This window comes from Montipora capricornis, chromosome 14 (assembly GCF_036669925.1).
Source record: "Montipora capricornis isolate CH-2021 chromosome 14, ASM3666992v2, whole genome shotgun sequence".
NCBI classification, from domain to species: domain Eukaryota; kingdom Metazoa; phylum Cnidaria; class Anthozoa; order Scleractinia; family Acroporidae; genus Montipora; species Montipora capricornis.
Window position 1 is genome coordinate 47,431,800 of NC_090896.1, and position 19,095 is coordinate 47,450,894.

Consider the following 19,095-nt stretch of genomic DNA (forward strand, 5'->3'; position numbering starts at 1 on the left):
AAATAACTCCACCATCTTGATAAATACCCAGAAGGCATTCAAAGGAACTTCCTGCGTTCCTGAGAGATGGCTTAATGAAAGGTGAGTGGTACATAGATTGCACTCTTATTGTGTGCAGAAAGGTCTAAAGGCTATCATTTTGGCCACCTTTACTCGCCCCAGGGTGAGGGCTTTTGATACTTTTGGCCAATTATGTTGTCCAGGAGGTGGGAAGCTTGACTCTTTTTCTCAGAAAATGTCAAACCCCCCCCCTCCCCCCCTCCCCCCTTCCTTCTCCTGGGGCTTAACATTGATAGGTGCATAAGTATATTAGTTTTAACGATGAAATGATATATGACATGGATCATATATGAACTGCAGATAAGAAATCAAGTGAAGCTATGATCCTCGCAGTTGTGAAAGCAATTTTTGAAATTTCATAGAGAAGCCTGAAAAATTCAGGACTTCAACAGGGTTTGAACCTGTGACCTCGCGATATCGGTGCGACGCAGTTCATATATGATGCATTTTATATATCATTTCATCGTTGATTCATTCCTCACAGGAACATTAGAATCCGCAAGTGACCAGCTGCCAATGTCAGTGGCTTCATAGCTCAGTTGGTTAGAGCTTCGCACGGGTATCACAAGGTCACGGGTTCAAACCCCGTTGAAGTCCTGAAATTTTCAGGCTTTCTACGCTATCGCGAAAATTGCGTTCACAACTGCGAGGATCATAGCTTCACTTGATATAATGTAAATTTAATAATCATAACTATTACAAAATTTTTGAATCTGATTGGTGCTGTGTGCACCTTTTTGTTGCATAATTGGCTTGCGATCGTGTGGATGTCCAATTATATTACAGGTATCCAATCTGAACAACTCTAAATTGGATACCTGTAATTGGACACCTACATCATTTTTGCGTCAATCACATGTACTTGGATGGGGTCTTTCTTGCTGTTTTCCTACTGTTTGCAAAACAGTTTGCGAGGAGGGGCAAATAATAATTTTTATTACTTTATTATTGTTAATATTAAATGTACCGGTATATTCAAAATGAACTGAACTGCCACGAACATGATTAGGATAGCAGGTGCCCATTCAGAGCTTACTTTAAAGTTTATTCCATCCAGTGTTCAAGATGAATAGTTTGTTTTACACGTACTTAAATTATGAAGTTGATGTAGTCAAGTAAAAAATACTATTCCTTATTAATATCCTTGCAGTTACCCTCGTGAGTGGTTTTCTGATGTTTATACTATTTGTATCAGAATTAAGTTTCTATTTATCAACAGAGGTAAGGAGTTGAAGTCATTGAATTTTTTAATATTCTAGCAAGTGACATTTGTTCATTTTTAATTTCTTGAGTAAGACTTTGGACTGGTTTGCCCTTAGTTGGTTGGGCATGAGATTACTGGTTGGTGGGTCGTGAGTTCATTTCAGTTGGACAAACATTTGCAATCTACAAATAACTGAGGAGAAAGTGCTGCCTTTGTGGTGACATCTGAAATTTCAAATGATTAGACTTTCAAGTCCTTGCAGCTAAAGGGCTTTAAAAATTAAAAATAATCCTCATAGACAACCACTCATCGGGACTTTGATTTGAATTTTAAGCAGCAGGGAACTGAATGGTGAAGAAAGAAGCAGCAAGGGGGTCTGTCTGAAATGAGCCGCGGTTCATGTTTGTAGACTGTAGTAGCTGGAGGAAATCCCTTCTCACCTGCCCTTGCCAACTAGCAACTCTGTGGGACATAAAAAAGCCACAAAATTTGTGAAGAATAGGACATTGCTACCATTGCAGCTGTAGTTTTGTCTACAGTGACACAGTAATAATTATTATTGGCAGCCCCTGCGCTGGCAACCCTGCCTTTAAGAGTATTATGCTAAAAAACCAAGAATATGCTGGAGTCTTTTAATTTAATCTAATTAGCAGTAAACTACTACAAGTTAATGTGGCCAAAAGCTTAAGCAGGTTGGATGACAATGATGATAGAGAAAATATGATGCAATATTATTGTTTTTGCCTCTTTACAACCTTTCACTTCAATTGCGTACAACATGGGACAGTTCATTAGACTGATGGCAGAAACAATAAGCATTTTCCTGCTCAAAACAAAACATTGATTTGATGAAAAGGACATGTAATTAATACTACTGTCTTGCATACAACTCTTCACAATGCATTAGTAGGGCTAATAACGCTCACATGGTTCATATGGGTAGAAAACTAGCACTTCATGTTACCCGCTAATAGTCAAGTCTGTTGAAATATAAGTGCTACATGGCCAACGTTTGCAAAAATGTAACCCTTCCTTGTCCCTCTTCACGATGCAGTTCAATTTATTGAAGGACCCCATGACCAGATGATAAGCTACTGGCACTAATGCACCAATCAAATCGAAACTTTAACATCCCCTCCCCCCTCTCCCTCGGGCAAACCCCGGGCATTTGACTATCTTCTGTGGGCGGGAAGTGGGAATTTGACCTTTGCCTGCATAGAGTGGGGAAAATTGAACCGGAAGTGTCAAATGATTTTTTTTGGGGCGCTGAAGTTGCTAACAGTTAAAAAACATGTGTTTGGACGAGATGGAAGAGTTTAATTAAAGGAAGAAATGCAGCATTTGTGAGTCATTGGCTTACGAAAAAGGTCTTCAAAAGGTCTTTATTAAAGACAGGAGGAGGAGACGACGATTGTTCTTTAGTAGGGTATGACAGACAAATCCAACGATAGGGTAGAGCATTTGAACACCATTTTGGCCTGAGGGGGTGGGAATTTGAACGATCCAATCTTCAAAAGTTCAAATGCCTGGGCTTTGCCCAGAGGGAGGGGGGGATTTTGAAGTTTCAAGTTGATCGGCGCATAATGGTTGACAACAGGTCAAATCAGAGCCCTCAGCACGATTTGAACCTATGCTTTCATAACACCAGTTACATGTAGATTGAGCTGCAAAAACTCCTGGGAAACAAGGTTGTTCATTTACTAGATTCTTCATAATCAAAGAGACACTAGTCTGTGTGCTCAGCAATGTCATTTTCCAATTTCAACATTATTATGTGCTGTCATTCCATGACACCTAATGTCATGAAAATTGTACTTTGAACAACTATGTTTAAAAGCACTTCAGTTCCTCCTTGAATTCAGTTGATAAGTCTAGTGTCTTTGTTTCAGGTGACACCTGAACTTTATGTAGATACATCAAGAGGTCAAAAGCTTAGAATAAATCTAGATGTTCTTTTTCCAAAATTACCCTGTGTCTGTAAGTATGTTTTGATGATTGTGATGCATTGCTTGTTTTGTTTTGCTGTTTACAGTGTACGTAAGAACAGGAGGAAACTTGTTATTTAAAACAAATCAAAGAGAGAAATTGATAGCACTCTAGACAAAGCCATTCCAGGTCAACAAATTTGTTGACTGTGTTTAATTGATTTTTTCAGTAGTTAATTTTCCTCCCTTTTTTCAGATTTAAGTATTGATGCAATGGATGTTTCTGGTGAACAACAGGTAGTTGTAAATTAAATTTATTCTGATTCAGTTAAGTCGTTTTCTCCTTCCTAGAGCTCCTTTCTTATTAAATTAGTATTAAGACACTCAGGTTAATTGTGTTAAAAAGGATAAAATATTAATTATAAGAGATGTCTTTGATTTCACTGTTTAGATTGATGTCATGCATAGTATATTGAAAAAAAGAATGGATTTAGATGGAAATCCAATTGATGATGATGCAGAAAAAGGAGGTCAGCTTAAGTTTATATCTTTTTGAGATCGCAATTATTGTATTTTAGATCTTAAGTTCTGTCTGGATCATTTGTTTGAAATCTGTTTCCATCGCAAGGTTGTTGTCATTGTTTGCAACACCTTTCTTTATTGTGATCGGAGCTTACTTGAGAGCAAAGTTCAACTCTACTATCGTTAACAGTACTATCGTCCATAGGGTCAAATGGTTGGTAAATAAATTATCATGATGGTCAATGACAGTTTTTACCACTGAGGCTTGTAATCTCACAATCTAAATGGCAAATGTGCCATTGTCGATAACGTCAATGTGTCACGAAATTGTAATAGCCAGTGCTCGCATCAATCTGTCACACAATAATTATTGTAATAGCCAACCAGCAATGCTCACTTTGCGAAATAAACCAATCAGATTGCAAAAAAGTTATAGACAATGCTTGCTCTTTCTTACTGTCATGATCTTGGTCTCACTCTGAAATAAACATTTTCTTTGGCGTTGAATATTGTCACATGGTAAAAAACACATTAAATGACTGGTTCAAAGTTCTCTGTACTCTTATCGACAACGATATTCATCATCACGGTGGTCAAAATTTGTTGTGAACTCACAATGTGCACAAAATTTTGATCAAGTACTGTGATGATGAATATCACCTTGGATAAGTTGGAGTACAGACAACTCTGTACTACGTTATTATTAGCTGAGTAATGCAGGAGGAGTGTTTGCTCAGGTTTTTAGTGCCAGGCCAGCAGCTTGAAAACATTAAGAACCAAAAATGCTAACTGTTATTTTCAATAATAACAGGGTGGTGAATCAGGTAAAACTTTCAGTGTCACAAAGATAGATGTTCAAAGTGAACATGGTACAATTGTAGTTAATGTTTGTCCATGACAGTGATTGAAAAGAAGGTCAAGAGTTTCACCTATCAAAGACTATTAACTATCATCTGCTATCATGTTCTGTTTGACCAGGTCTTAATTTAACTCCTCGACGCCTAAACCGGCCGAAACCGGCCAGACTTTTTTACTCTATCTAACACCAGAGTATTTTACTCTGTCTAAAGCCAGATGATTTTTCTCATCAATGGGAATTACCCCAGGAATCAATGGGTTAACCCTTTGTTACATTTTTAATCTTTAAACAGATTTAGGTGATAAGAGTCATGAGGCCAAAGAGTTACTTGAGGTTTGTGTTTCTTAAATGCAACATTCTGGTATGTTAGTGCCTTAATCTTAGGGCACATTGTGACATTTACATTTTAGTAACAAAAACCTACTTTAGCCTTTATTAATTTTACAAGTATTCATGCATCAGGTGAGGATGCAGCTTGTATGGCCACAGGGATCCACATTGATTCGCAGTCATCTGGTTGTCCCCGATGAGTAAAAATCCGTCCGGACGAGTGTAATAACTCCAAAGGTTGTCCATTGGACAAGTGAAGTTTTAATTAATGCCTTTTCATGAATGCCATCAAATGTCATAATATAGAATGTACTTTCGTTCTGATTGCTTTTCGTTCAATGGAAACTTCCAGGAAATAAGGAATAAAGATGCAGCTTTCCTCAGCAATGGAATTTCAAGTTTGGGGGCCATCTTTGACCATGCGGTATTTTCCATGAAATGATTGCAGGCTCAATGTTCATGCATCTCACCACTGGCGTGGTTGTTAGCAAGACATTTAGCAAAGAGCAATAGACTGACTCGTGGTCTCAGCTCATAATGTGGCGTTAGTTTCAAGTTGTTTCGCCACCTCAGGCAAAAAAGAAAACAAGCAGAGCAGAACCTGCCGCTTATGAACAGGAAAAACACAAAATCTTGGTAGCATATAAAAGGAAGACACTAGACAGGAGCGTCGAAACTTTGGGTCATTGAATTGTAACTTGTACAAATTCTACATTCAAGTATGTTTTGTATGGACCACTGAAAATCAGGTTCCCACAGTGCAAATAAATTAACATATTACTCCAGAGTCAAAATTCATAATTTCTCAGGAGAGTGTAAAATAAAATGCGAATGCTCAAGTTACATGTAATTCAGGGATTTCATTAGAAGCCGGCAAGTGGCGAACTCCGGCGGCTACTCCCCAATAAGGAGCCGGCTACTTTGGAAAACATTCAATATATCCTCAAGGCAGTCATCAATAAAAGGGGTTTTTGGTGATATTTTGTCCCCTCTTTGCTTGTTGGGTGATTTTAAACGAGTTCTATTATAATTTACTCAACACGTGTACGGAAAAACAACGCGATCAATTCTGCTGTCCGCTATGTTGAATGGACAGAAGAGAAAGATTGGTGACAAATCTGCCTGGATTACGGCTGGACTGTCTTCGTTTTCCACATAGAGGAAATAATGTTCTTTTCAGGAAGTGAGACTTGTTATAATTACTCTGAGGAAAGACAATTTTTGTCAATGTCAATAAGTCAAACTCATTTTGCTTACGGGGGCTTCGCCCCCTGGACCCCCAACGGGGCTCTGCCCCTGTACCCCGCTGGGGGCCTGGGCGGCCCCCAGATTCCTCGCCTATGCGGGGGCCTATGGCCCCCAGTGCCGTCTACTTTCACAATTTCTCCACCTACTTCAAATCTTATTGACAACCCTGGTAATTTAATTTATCGACCATTTTCTATACGTCCACATTTTTGCCCGGGCAACCCAAAAATTGTCCAGTCAAGTATATCATAAGACGTACTTGCCTGACTGACGACTTCAATAAAAAATGAGTATGGATCCCTGCAGCCACATTTCAAAAGCAACAATGTAATGCAAACATACAGTTGTACTCAACAGCAAGTCACCAGCCATGTGCGAGATACAAGGGGTGATAGCCCTTATTCAGGACTCGTAGTTTCCAATCTTGAAAAAATACAGTGGCTTGACACTCTGGCAATGTTTGTTATTGTAACAAAGAATTATTGCCAGTGTTTGTCAATGACCCATTTGCAAAAGAAACCATGAATTATACACCAAAGCTTAATAGCACATGCATACATGAAAACGTTTGTAATTGGATGAGGTAATTTTGGCTAAAGTTAACATTCTGTAAAACTTTTAACATTACTTAGTTCACTAATCATTTCTAAATCAATGATCGGTTAATAAAGTGTTAACGTATCTTGCAAAGAAACCAACTATGCATTGTCCGGTGAACAGTTGTTACAGGTCAAATTCAAACTGCCAGCCAAACTCTTACATATATGTAGTGTATGTGTCATTTGGCTTTCAAAAGTGCTATAACTAGCAGCAGGAACTGATTATGGTGATGCCACATAGCACATGGTACAAATTACAATAGCACCATTAGAATGATCCAAGAGTTTTGCATTACCGTTATCAAATGAATATAAAAGCATAATAAACTTCCAGTCAGTGGTTTGGTTTTATTCGTTTTGTTTTGTTTTGTTTTGTTTTGTTTTTTTTTTTTTGGGAGGGGGGGGGGGGTGGTGGTGGTGAGGGACTCAGGTTTATTTGAGGAAACTGAGGATTGACAATCAGAAGGTTAACATGACCATTACTTTTACTTGAGGAAAAAAAAATCACCTGTCGATCTGTTTTCCTTAATTTACATTCCTGTGTTAAAAAACCAATCTGATTGTCAGGATGAGGGAGAAGTGGGATTAAATGGACAATTCGCCTAAGTTTTCAGTCATGACACTGGATCATGTCGTTCTTTTTTTTCCATTTAAACGTATTGTCCATAAAAGCAAAATTTGAAAATTCTTAAACCCCTCCCTTTTCCTACCTGAAACAAAGAATTGAAAAATGTATTTGGTGGGGTTTTTTTGCAGCTTGATCCCAGCAGATGTGAATCTTGTTATGGAGCAGAGACACCTGGTCAGCCTTGTTGTAACAATTGTGAGGACGTTAGAGAAGCTTACAGGAAAAAAGGCTGGGCTTTATCTGAAGTTGACAATATCAAACAGGTACCATAACAGACGTGTTGACTGTGCAACAAAGTATTGTTGTTACAGTAGTGCATATCAATACACTGTACAAAATCCTTGTATGACAGGAACCCCGGGCCTGGTTGTTCAAAAGCCGATTAACGCTAATCCCAGATTAAAAATTAACCAAGGAGTTTATTTCTCCTCTCCCAAATGCTGCTCAATGCTGATATTGCAAATTTTTACATTAGAGGAAGTCTATCTCTATCTCTATTATTATTATCATTAATACCACTATCGCAGCAATGTTCTGCTGGAGGTTCTGGTACAAGCAACTTCAAGCCGCCTCAGCATTCCAGAACTCTTCATAGGATCTATGCTGATCCCAATCGAAAAGAACAGTCTTCTGCATCGTATGGGTCTAATAAGCCGAATGTGGATATCTGCCATATACTTTTCCAGCTTGACTGTGAAACTCCCCAGTGCCCTATGACAATCGGGGTGATTACAACTTTTGTTCAAGTGCCAGAGGCTTTTGATCTCAATTGCTAAATCCCGGTATTTGTTGACTCTTTCGTTCTACTTCAGAGCGATTCTGCAATCACCTGGGCATGCTACATAATTAATATGGCATATCTTGTTGGTCTTCTCAACAACTACAATGTCGGGTCTGTTGTGTGGCATCTTCTTGTCAGTCTGGATAGTGAAATCCCACATAATCTCTGACTAAGACAGAGATGATTTGTGTGGTTGAAGGGTGGGCGTGTATTTTAGTATACTTAAGGGGGGGGGGGGGGTGGCTCTTAACCAAACTTTTGCTATGGACCCCTTCGAATAATCATTTCTCGAGTCCCTTAAACTCTACAGTTACCATTTTTTCTTTGCTTCAACTCACAACTGTATTTGGTAAATCACGTGACCAAAACAGAAAATGTCTAAAAACTGAGCGAGTTAACTATGTTTTTCACTGATTTTTAACGCAACTGTATGAGAACAGTCTAACCCAAAATCTGTGGCATGGATTTTAAAAAAGTTATTTCTCAAAAAAATTATGACATCATAAGGCCCTCCTTTGACACACTTTTCAAAATAGAAATTCCATGGTACAGTTTACAAAAAATGTGGGGACGGTTCCCTTCCTGAGAAAAAACCACCTCTTCCTTTCGTTTCCTGAGAGTTTTTACATGTTTTTCGCTGTAACACATGGCAGAGGACTGCCAGGACTAGTTGCATGCACCTTCTGATTGAAGTGATGTCAGATTTCCAGTGACAAAGTTACTTCAAGGAACCATCCTTACAACCTTTTCGTAGGGCTCTTAAATAAAAAGCTTCCTATAAAGCAACCACTGTCTTTCTGTAGTTAGGTGGCCCACCCCTCCCCCTCCCCTCCCCCCCCTGCCCCCTTAATATTGTATCTTTAGCTATGTACAGGTGCAGAGCCACAGATACTACTGCAAATCAACCCTCTTATGGTTGAGATTTTCAGAACATAAATATCCTCATTCACCCTTTTCGTCCTCCTCATCATGTATCATCATCATCATCTTCATCATCATCACCATCAATCATCCACCATCGATCATCCCCTATCCATCATCCAACATTATCATCATAATCATTCTTACTATTACTAAAACTTGGACAGGCTTTCAGGATCCTTTCCTAGTCTCCTGCATATGATGTAGGAACTTGGTTTACTAGGAAATAGTTTTTAGGGAAGGCCAGATTTTTAGCGGCATTGGGCCACTGATATTATTCTTTTTTGCAGTGTGTGAGAGAAGGTTGGAAAGACAAACTAAAATCACAGAAGAATGAAGGCTGTTTAGTGACTGGACATTTGGAAGTAAACAAGGTTGCGGGAAACTTTCACTTTGCTCCAGGAAAAAGCTTTCAACAACATCATGTCCATGGTGAGATTTTATTGCAGTTTCAAACCTGTTTGAATTATTTATGGGTCATTTAATATTTTTAGCATCACAAAATGCCAAACTAATGTTGTTATAAATGTTTAAAATTTAGAGGAAATTAAGAAAAAAATAAACTTGTCTACCAATGATTATAACTTAAATGACAAATTGAAAGTTCTACAAAATTCACTTGTAATAGCAAATTAAAGAGAAAATAAACTTATAATACTGGTTAGACTCGAATTTTGGCAATGGATTGTAGGGTGGCTAAATACACATGTATGCATGCTCCCCTTGCATTGTGTCTCCTTGCAATTTCGTGCTTTGGCGTGTATTTCGCCTGCCCACCTGAAATCCATCACCCAAATTAGAGACTAATTGCGGTCTAATACAAGAACTTAAAACATAAATCAGTAGATCCATCTGAATAATGAATAAGATTAAACAATAAAATTGCATCTCATTTTATTTGATCCATGAGTTTCAAAATTAAACATTAAATTTTTGTGCAGAAGACTTCTTTTATACATACCTTGGTATTTAGCATTAATTTCACTTTGTATGTGAAAACAGGAGGTCTGAATAAATTGTGCATACTTATCATAAACTTTGATAAAACATTTTTAAAAACACTGCTTGCATGACAGTGCTCCGTCTGAGCAGAACTTAACAATGTAGGTCAGGGTCTATTAGGATGAGCTGTTTTAACCATAACTGGTTTTGGTAGTCGTGATCCTTTTGCAATATCTAGAACATTTACCCAAATTGATCGTACTTGAAGATTGTGTAACTTCCTGGAATTGTGATTAGTATTATAATCCCCAGTTGGGAGTCTGCAGCACATTGTTTGAATATCAGAAATGTTGAATTTGACTGTAATAACACTTTGGACCTTAAAAATACTATTTTTTAATGGAGATGTCCATCTGTGGGGGTTTGGCCCATTTTGCGACAGCTTGATTATGTAATGTTTAAAAAAATGAGCAGCAGTGTTTTTAGACCCGATAAAACACGTGCTGCAAGTTTTTTGTTCGGATTAAAAAACATTCCACAAAGAGCGTGTCCCTCAGGACTCAAAACAATGGTTCAAATTGTGAGAGGTGAATATTAGCATACAAGAAAAACAAGCTATGCCTTATTAGTATTCTTTATATAAAGAATACTAACGAGAAGTGTTTTATCAGGATACAAAGCTCATACACGTGACGTTTTATCGGTGTTTTGATAGGCTGTTAGGCTCATGAATTATTAATGAGTTTTTAAATTTCTTGTTGCACAGGTGTCATGTTTTGTCCAATTAAACTTGAAAGAAACACTTGCACACTTTTTATGCGTAATTTAATAATAGTTTCTCTACCATTAGAATTAATATATAGAATGGAAATGTAGGTTGATAAAGACAGCTTCAGATTTTGGCAAAGAACACCTTCTAAGGTTGCACGGGATGTACATGTATGGACAGCAGGCTTAAAAGAATAAGTGAGGTCTAACATGAAACGGTTTTGCACTTTGCAGTTGCCATTCTGAAGTTAAGCTCAGGGGGAAATATAATAAAACTCAATAGTAAGTAATTTGTTGCAGTTGTTTTAAACCTAAAATCACATGAATAAAAGTGAGGGAAATAATGATAGTGCACAACAAAATTAATAATAATAATAATTTAACTCTAAATTTAAAATGGCACTTGCACTCTTTAAATGCTTAAAAATGACAATTTTATTTTTACTTAAATGACATAATTTTATTTACTAAATATTATTTTATTTAAAATCACAGCTACTGTAGTGTTCTGCTCAGACTGGGTTAAAATTCATCATTTTACTCAATGACCCCTGACAGTGGGAAATCTATGATGTCACCCATGGAAATGAAATTCTTGATGCAATGGATACTGAGCCTGCAAAGTTTGCAGGCTCAGTAAGTATGCTCAGTATGCATTTCATCAAGTTTCACAATTTGTGTGAAGTTTTAAAAACTTTTTTGGTAGAAGAGTCCTTTTTTGGTAGAAGAGTCTTTTTTTGGTAGAAGAGTCCTTTTTTGGTAGAAGAGGGTGGATTTAGAGGTGACTTTGTGCCTTTTTCTTTTGGCCGCAGGGCATTCCGTGCACTGCTTAAGAACAAACTGATGCACACACATTTCTGATTAGCACATCAAAGAATCTTAATGTGTGATATACAAAAGGTAGACTGCAAAACAGTTGTATTTTGGCACTGGTCGAAAGTGTTGTCATCAAGCAAAAGGTCTGAAGCGAGTGTGGGATTTTAGGACACCATTTCAATCTTATGCCCAAATATGGACAAAAGTAAGATCAAACCTGCACACTCGGGAAAATGCACGAGCTATGGTACCTCCAAATGAGGATATTTTTAAACCAACAAAAAACCCAGCTCTGAACCAGAATTAAACGCTTTAAGGTCATGAGCTTCTGTGCACAGTTATTGATATCACCTGTTGTTGTGCACTCAAAAACTACGTCCTTTTAATGTGCCAAAGAGAGCTTTCTTGGCTGCCAAATGGAAGGGCTCTTTGTGTTTCAGTGTAGCCCATTATATAATGAAAGTAATGTTAGTTAATGTAATTATCTTCCCTAAGTTGCCATCTTGTTCCTACTAAAAATATCTTAAGGGTTAAAAGGTTCAGTCTTTAAGTAAGAAACCCACTGAATTCCTCAACTGAAATTACAGTTTCTCTCAACTGATGTTACTTGGTATTGAAGCAGTGTCAAGCCCCAAGGTCATTTGTTTTTAACCGGAAACCAACCAAACAATTCTCCTGAACCATGCAACTGTTCACTTGTTCTTGCACAATTTTGAAACTAACTTCATTGACATAAACTGGTTAAGGTCAGCTTCCATTGAGTTTGTATTTATCGTGAATGTGTGACATTGTGATTGAAGGTTGTAATCAGATATATTTTTTTTTGTTTCTTATTCAACAGTGCATGATTTGCAACCTTTTGGTTCCACTCAGGTGAGTTGAATGCCTTTTTTGCGTAAAGCAGAGGACAGCTTGTGCTACTTTCTACTTGATGTAAAAAATTTAGATCAGCCTTTCCTGAAATTCAAATACGAAAAAAATTAGGGCACATGGCTTTCACACGAAATTCATCATGATATAGCCTTTGTAACCGTGAATGTGAAAACATTCTTCAATGTCCAGTGACACAGCCACGTACATCTTAGCAGTGAGGCTGCGCAGAGAGATGGACAGAAAGGCTCGTTTTCAGGCTTTGTGCCATGCGTAGAACTGTTAGAGTGGTTTTCATGTAAAAATGAATTTGGTGAATAGAAGGGGATGTTCACCTATCTTGTTACTTTCTTTGCAGTTTAACCTAACCCATCATATCCGTCATTTGTCATTTGGCCATGAATACCCTGGAATTAAACATCCTCTGGACGATACATTTGTAGCTGCTCAAGATAGTGAGTATATATATATCTCAAAGATTTCAAGGTGGCACAAACCAGTTTCAGCAATTTCAAGAATGTCCTATTAGAATGCCGCGACTCTACAACCTCGTCTCACGGAATGGCTGTGGTATCCTATGACGCGCCAAATATAGCTTACCAAGATGTACAATAACGCTACAACACTGTATTACATAACAGCAATGTTATGGTACCATATGAAACACCGATTATTTCCAAACAAGATGTGATCATTATTGTGATGTAATAAGTTACCTTGACAACGGGAAAGCCCAGCAAAAACACCCAATATTTTGGATTTAGTTGCTTATATCTCACAAACGAACTCGGTGATCCCCCTTTTTTATTGCTGAAAAGTGATAAGAAGGCCACGATGAAACTTTCGGCATAGTTTTAAAAAAATTCTGTGTAAAGGATTTAGAGCTACCTTAAAAAAATCACAAAATTGAGGTGGCTCTGAATCCACTTAACAGAATTTTTTAAAACTTTGCAGAAAGTCATCATGCCCCTCTGATTACTTGTCAAAAATAACAAATGGGGGTCACCGAGTTCGTTTTTTGAGAAAAAGCAACTAAAGACAAAATAAAGGGTGTTTTTGCGGGGCTTGCCCGTTGCCACGGTGACATATGATGTCACAATAATGACTATATCTTGTTCAGCAATAATTTGTGTTTCATTTGGTACCACAATATTGCCAATACATGATACAACGTCGTGGTGCCGACCCTTCTAATAAGAGCGTCACTTGGAATCGTCGAAACTGGTTCGAGGCTCCTTATTAGTACATGAAAACCGTTAAACTAGAGCAACTTCCTTGACCAATCACGGTAATCGTAGGAAATCAAATGATCCAATCGCAACGCAAATGAAATAGATGCAGCCGGTGCAAAAGTGCGGGAAAACGCGAGCGAGCAAGTCTTTGGCCTCTGATTGTCCGCGATTTTTAATGAAAATTGCGAGGCGCAGCATTGCAAACTCCAAACAATCGCGGAAATGTTGTCGGCATGGTTACATGACTACTGTATTCGTCTCGCTGTTTGTGGGACAATATTTTTCAAACTCATTAAGATAGGAGGTTGTTCGTTATTAATACTTCCATTGAATTATTTTTAGGTGGACTTATGTACCAATATTTTGTAAAGATTGTTCCAACGACATACCGCAAGTTGAATGGCGAGGTGAGTACGAAGTTTTCCGAAATGTTCTCGTACTCAAAACTCAGTACAACTCGGTTTTCTGCCCCTTTCTCTCTGAGTTAGAGTCAAATTCAAAGTATTTGAGAGATTAAGCATCAAGCAAACGGCAAACGTCGTACTAAAATTTGCGTTTTGCCAAAAATGGAAGAAACTCGTTTGATATGAGCTCATTTCTTGCGTGTTGGCAGCAGGTATCAAGTAACTTTTCAAAAGAGAGAATAACATAATTTTCATGCTTCTGTGACAAGCAGCACCCCGCCGTTTCGAGTTTTACCGCTTCACGTAAACGCCATGCTTACTCTCTCTATTAATCGTAAAATAGGGGAGGGGAAGCAGAGGTGGCGTAGTGGTGAGAGCACTGGCCTCCCACCGGTGTGACCCGGGTTCCATTCCAGGTCCCGGCGTCATGTGTGGGCTGAGTTTGTATCCGGAATCACAGATACATGTTGAACGAGCTCCTGAGTGTTCCGTGGGTAAACAAATTACAAATTACAAAAAAATAAAAAAAATGCAATCACAAAAGAGTTACAAGGGTAGGTTGCGTTCTCTCTCTGATATATTTTCAGTCCTGTTCCCCCCGAGCGCTGGTATTCTTCTGTTTGCCTTCGCAGCAGGGAGGGGAAGGTAACTTAAGACTTAAGAGTTGGGTGGGAGGGGTATCGAAGGTACTTTTGTTGTTTTAATTCCCGTGCAATTTATGTATCCCGGAATGGTATGCAAACAGCTTGATCAGATTTTCATGAGTTCCGAAATAAACTCCCTATGCTAATATCTTCATATTTATTGGTTAATTACGCAGGTTGTAAACACTAATCAATTTTCAGTGACGAAGCATAAGAGAGTTGTGCGTCAAGTCTCGGGTGAACACGGTCTCCCAGGTCAGTAATGCTGCGCCGCTGCTATATTGCAACGACCACGTCGTGTTCTGTTTGACCAAACCATCTCACGCAGGCCGATCAGATTAAGTTTTTTCCTACCATTGCTTGAAACGCGGTTTTCCTTCAAATACAAGAGGTTGGCCTCCTGGCAGCAGGGGAGATGTCAGCTATTCTTCAGCAATTAGGATATCATATCTAGCACCGGTGAAATAGCAGATGGGTCAGGCGGAAGAATTCATTTTAGGGATCAACGGCTGGCGGTCAAATAGCGTTGTCAGTTGTTACTGCGAGGGCCGAGATGTCCTTTGGGCATAACGTAGACAGGCTCTACAAATGGCATTCTTCGTGGAAGGGAACTCAACTGGGAGCTCCACCACGTGCTTCTGCTCGAAGACTATCATGTGATGTATCACATGATGTATCACATGACCTTCTACCTCCCTAGGAGATGGAACTTCACATAACATGACATATAGGAAGCTTAAATGCACGACACGTTTCTGAACCATGAATTACAACCGGAAAAAGCGCTGTTTTTCATTTTAACTTGTTTTGATGCTACCTCAGTGACCTAGCTGGGTATCTTTTCTCTGTTAGAGACGCTCAGTTTAAAATCTTAGAGAAACTACGGGACTAGGGTGCGAAATGTTCACTTCCGGTTTTTGCCCGTGGCTCAAAAAAGTCATCACAGGGCTTTTCCGCGATCGTCATCGAGAGGTGGAACCAGCTCCTGACATATTTGCAAACATGCGAATACACTCATTCATGATTTTCGACTTGATTTGTTGCCGGATGGAAACATTAAGAAACCAAAATTGAGAACGGTTTTCCTTTACCAACCTGAAACAGTCAATTCTTAAAACTAGAACTATGCCTTAGTCTCGTTACTCGTCTTTCCTCTGCGATCTGCCTGCCCCCTTATTCTTGGAAATGATAGTGAAGCGATCGGGGAAGACGCGTGCGCGCAAACTTATCACGTCTCCTCGTGATAGGTAATTTTGTGTGCCCTCGCTTGTTTGATCTTCACGAAGATGATGATAATCATTATCATCATCATCATCATCATCCTAATGATAATCTTTTATTAGCTCGAGAAGAAAATACAATGAAGGACATTACAACACTGAAAAAAAAACCACCAAATGAAACCCAGATTCCGACTGGGTTTGGCAACCCAGTAATAAGGTTAAAAGAAAGTTCGAGCTGGGAGCTAAGTTAACCTAATTGGTTTTCTAGTTAGCTTCCCCTTACATATAAGGTTCCAAAAAGAATAGCAAGTGAAAACAAAAGAACTAATTTCGACAACGAAATTGAAGGTAAAAGAGACCGTTTCGTTTCTTGTTTTGACAACAGGTAACGTTTAACGTCTTTGGGAAACGAAACTACACTTTTTATTTTTAAGTGAAGATGGAAGATCTTCCCAAATGTCGATTGCCATGAAAGAGATGGCTTGTTAGTCCGACATTGTTCTTATATTTTCTCTCCCTTTTTCAGGTGTTTTTGTTCTGTACGAATTTTCTCCAATGGTTGTTCAGTATACGGAAAACAGAAGGTAAGCTAAGCGTGTTTCAAGGCGGGACAGTGCTTTGTGTTGCGATTGTGATCCGTAAATCAGTTCGATATGCTGGTTGAGGTTTCGACTTCGGTTCCGTCTCGCCTTTCGGAGGAAATGTTTTTTTTGTCATATTTCTTTGCCCTATTTGCGTGTCCCAAAACAACAGGGAATCTCCTAGGAGCGTGTTTTTACCGCACATCTATTCGTTTGGAGACCTTTTTCATTTCCACAAATATCTTCCTATTGTAGGAACGACTTCACAGTATATATTATATATTATATATTATATATTATTATTATTATTATCATCATCATCATCGTCATTATTATTATTATTATTATTATTATTATTATTATTATTATCACAGTACATAGTATATAGCTTTGTTGCCATCTGTTTATCGAAAAAACAAAACCTTTATAGTTCGTTCGGATAGTGGCAACAGACCCAGAAAGTGAAATAAACCAATCAGGACTAGACGTTCATACGTGGTGCCGTCTCCTTGCGTGGGAAAAAGCGGTAGAAAGCAGGCCGTGATTGTTTTTGCTTCTGATTGGCTTAGCAAATGGCGTTGGCGTTTATACAGCTGGCCAGAAAATCTGTTAATGAGCCTGCTGAAATCAACTTGTGACTGCGTGACCTTCTTCGATCGCCGTCCCTTTGTGATCCTCAACAGGTTGCCTTTCATTGCCCAGCGGTCTCTGTAGAATTTTTTTGATCGGAAATGCAAATAAGATCTTTTTCGCCACTCTTAGTTTTTTCCTAAACACGTGTAAGAACAAGGCATAACAAAAGCGAAATTATTTGTCTTTTCTTTGAATTTCAGATCCTTCATGCATTTCCTTACGGGTCTTTGTGCGATCGTTGGCGGTATTTTTACCGGTAGGTTTCAACTGGTACTTACGTTTTGTTTGTCAGCGTACGAAATAAGCGTGAAACTCGAGGATTTCTCTCGCATGAAGTGACTTCTTCTGCGTTTTTTACGTGGTTCAGTACTTTTGATGTAATGTGTTCGTAGCATTTGATGCTACATTCAAATTGTTTCAAACCAGAGGCGTCAAACAATGTCTGATTGTGAACCTGCCTGGTTGCAACGTGAACGTGAACTTAAACTCGACATTTTTTAATTACACCAATAATATTTAACTAATATGGATAATTTCCATTTGTTTCAGTTGCTGGACTCATAGATTCCATGATTTATCATTCATCTAAAGCACTTCAGAAGAAAATAGACTTGGGAAAAGCGACCTAATTAATTAATCAATCAATCAATTTTCTGTAACGCCGTCTAAGGTGACAAATGACGTGACGTAAGGAATGCGTGACAGAAAAAACAAATAGAGGAAGGCAAGCAGCAAACGTCTGGTTGAAATTTGCGTTTTGTCAAAAATGAAAGAAGCTTTTTTTCCTCCTGTTTGCCACAAAGATCAAGTGAATTCTGTTCTCAAGGAAAAAACGAAATTTCGGTTCCGTTTCACGCAAACGCAATGCGGAATATCGCGTTTACGTGAAATGGCAAAACGGGAGGCTTCCACTCGTCACAGTGGCTTTTAAGTTCGTTTGTTCACACTTTTAAGAAGTTGCTAAATGTCATAACAAACATGTTTCTTTTTGGTTTTTGGCAAAACGCGAAATCTCTCGTGTACCAACACCAATACAACTTCCTTGTAGTTCATGTTCTAGACTGTAGTGTAGCAGCTCTCGTAACGTAGAATTTGATTGGCTTGATACCCAAGCTGAAAACAAAGCAGCAACGTAGCAGCTCTCGTAACCTGCAATTGTTTGGGTATTGTAAACAGCTTCTATTGTTTAAGTCCAAGTCATTGTTTCAATTGTTTAGTCTTTTGGGTATCGATCCAATCACATTATACGTTACGAGAGCTGCGTTCCAGTAGCCTGTTCCAGGCTTTCAGATAGTGGAGGCGAAGGAACGAGAACGAGCCAAAGAAATCGAGCGGGGCCTGGGGGGGAGGGGCGGAAGACCCAGACCCCGCTCGATTTCTTTGGCTCGTTCTCGTTCCCTCGCCTCCACTATCTGAGAGCCTGGAACAGGCTACGTTCTAGAAGTAGAACTTTCGGTGCTCATCTTAACTTTTATAAAATGAAATAAATTAAGAGGCCAAGTACACAGCGGTTATTCGCCGTTTTATCGACACTTTTACTGTCATCCATAGCAATTTGTAAATTCTTTCAAAATAAACGTGTTCAGATCTGGAGTCTGTGTTGAAATTTCCTCTCTCAATAAGCAGCAAGGCAGTTTTTAATTCGGGGACTTTTCCTCCCGGAGTATTTTTTCCTCATACGCGTGGAATACACAAGTAGCAGACACGAGGAGACACGCAAAGAGAAATCCGGGGACTTCGGTGTATTCATCGCAAAACTAACTTGAATTATTGCGATCAACAAAGGAGAACACTACCCTAATTTTTTGGACGCGAGGTTTTGTTCATCGGTGGAGATAGATTTTAGGTATCAAGGAGGACCTTTTTGAACTTTGTGTTGATATTAGCGTGGGAACAAGACAAAAC

The 19,095-nt window shown here is 38.7% G+C and overlaps 1 protein-coding gene across 1 annotated transcript in view; it reads left to right on the top strand.

Moving 5' to 3' along the window:
• The window catches only part of LOC138033861 (endoplasmic reticulum-Golgi intermediate compartment protein 3-like), a 19,764-nt gene extending 981 nt beyond the window's left edge, over positions 1-18,783 (top strand). The window contains exons 2-15 of the mRNA XM_068881725.1: positions 1,211-1,281; positions 3,154-3,241; positions 3,446-3,486; positions 3,641-3,719; positions 4,863-4,903; positions 7,504-7,638; positions 9,368-9,509; positions 12,445-12,476; positions 12,832-12,928; positions 14,048-14,112; positions 14,930-15,008; positions 16,503-16,560; positions 17,391-17,446; positions 17,740-18,783. Coding sequence (XP_068737826.1) covers positions 1,211-1,281; positions 3,154-3,241; positions 3,446-3,486; positions 3,641-3,719; positions 4,863-4,903; positions 7,504-7,638; positions 9,368-9,509; positions 12,445-12,476; positions 12,832-12,928; positions 14,048-14,112; positions 14,930-15,008; positions 16,503-16,560; positions 17,391-17,446; positions 17,740-17,819 — 1,064 coding nt within the window. The 3' untranslated portion in view covers positions 17,820-18,783. The remainder of the gene's footprint in view (positions 1-1,210; positions 1,282-3,153; positions 3,242-3,445; positions 3,487-3,640; positions 3,720-4,862; positions 4,904-7,503; positions 7,639-9,367; positions 9,510-12,444; positions 12,477-12,831; positions 12,929-14,047; positions 14,113-14,929; positions 15,009-16,502; positions 16,561-17,390; positions 17,447-17,739) is intronic.
• Positions 18,784-19,095: the final 312 nt, after the last annotated feature.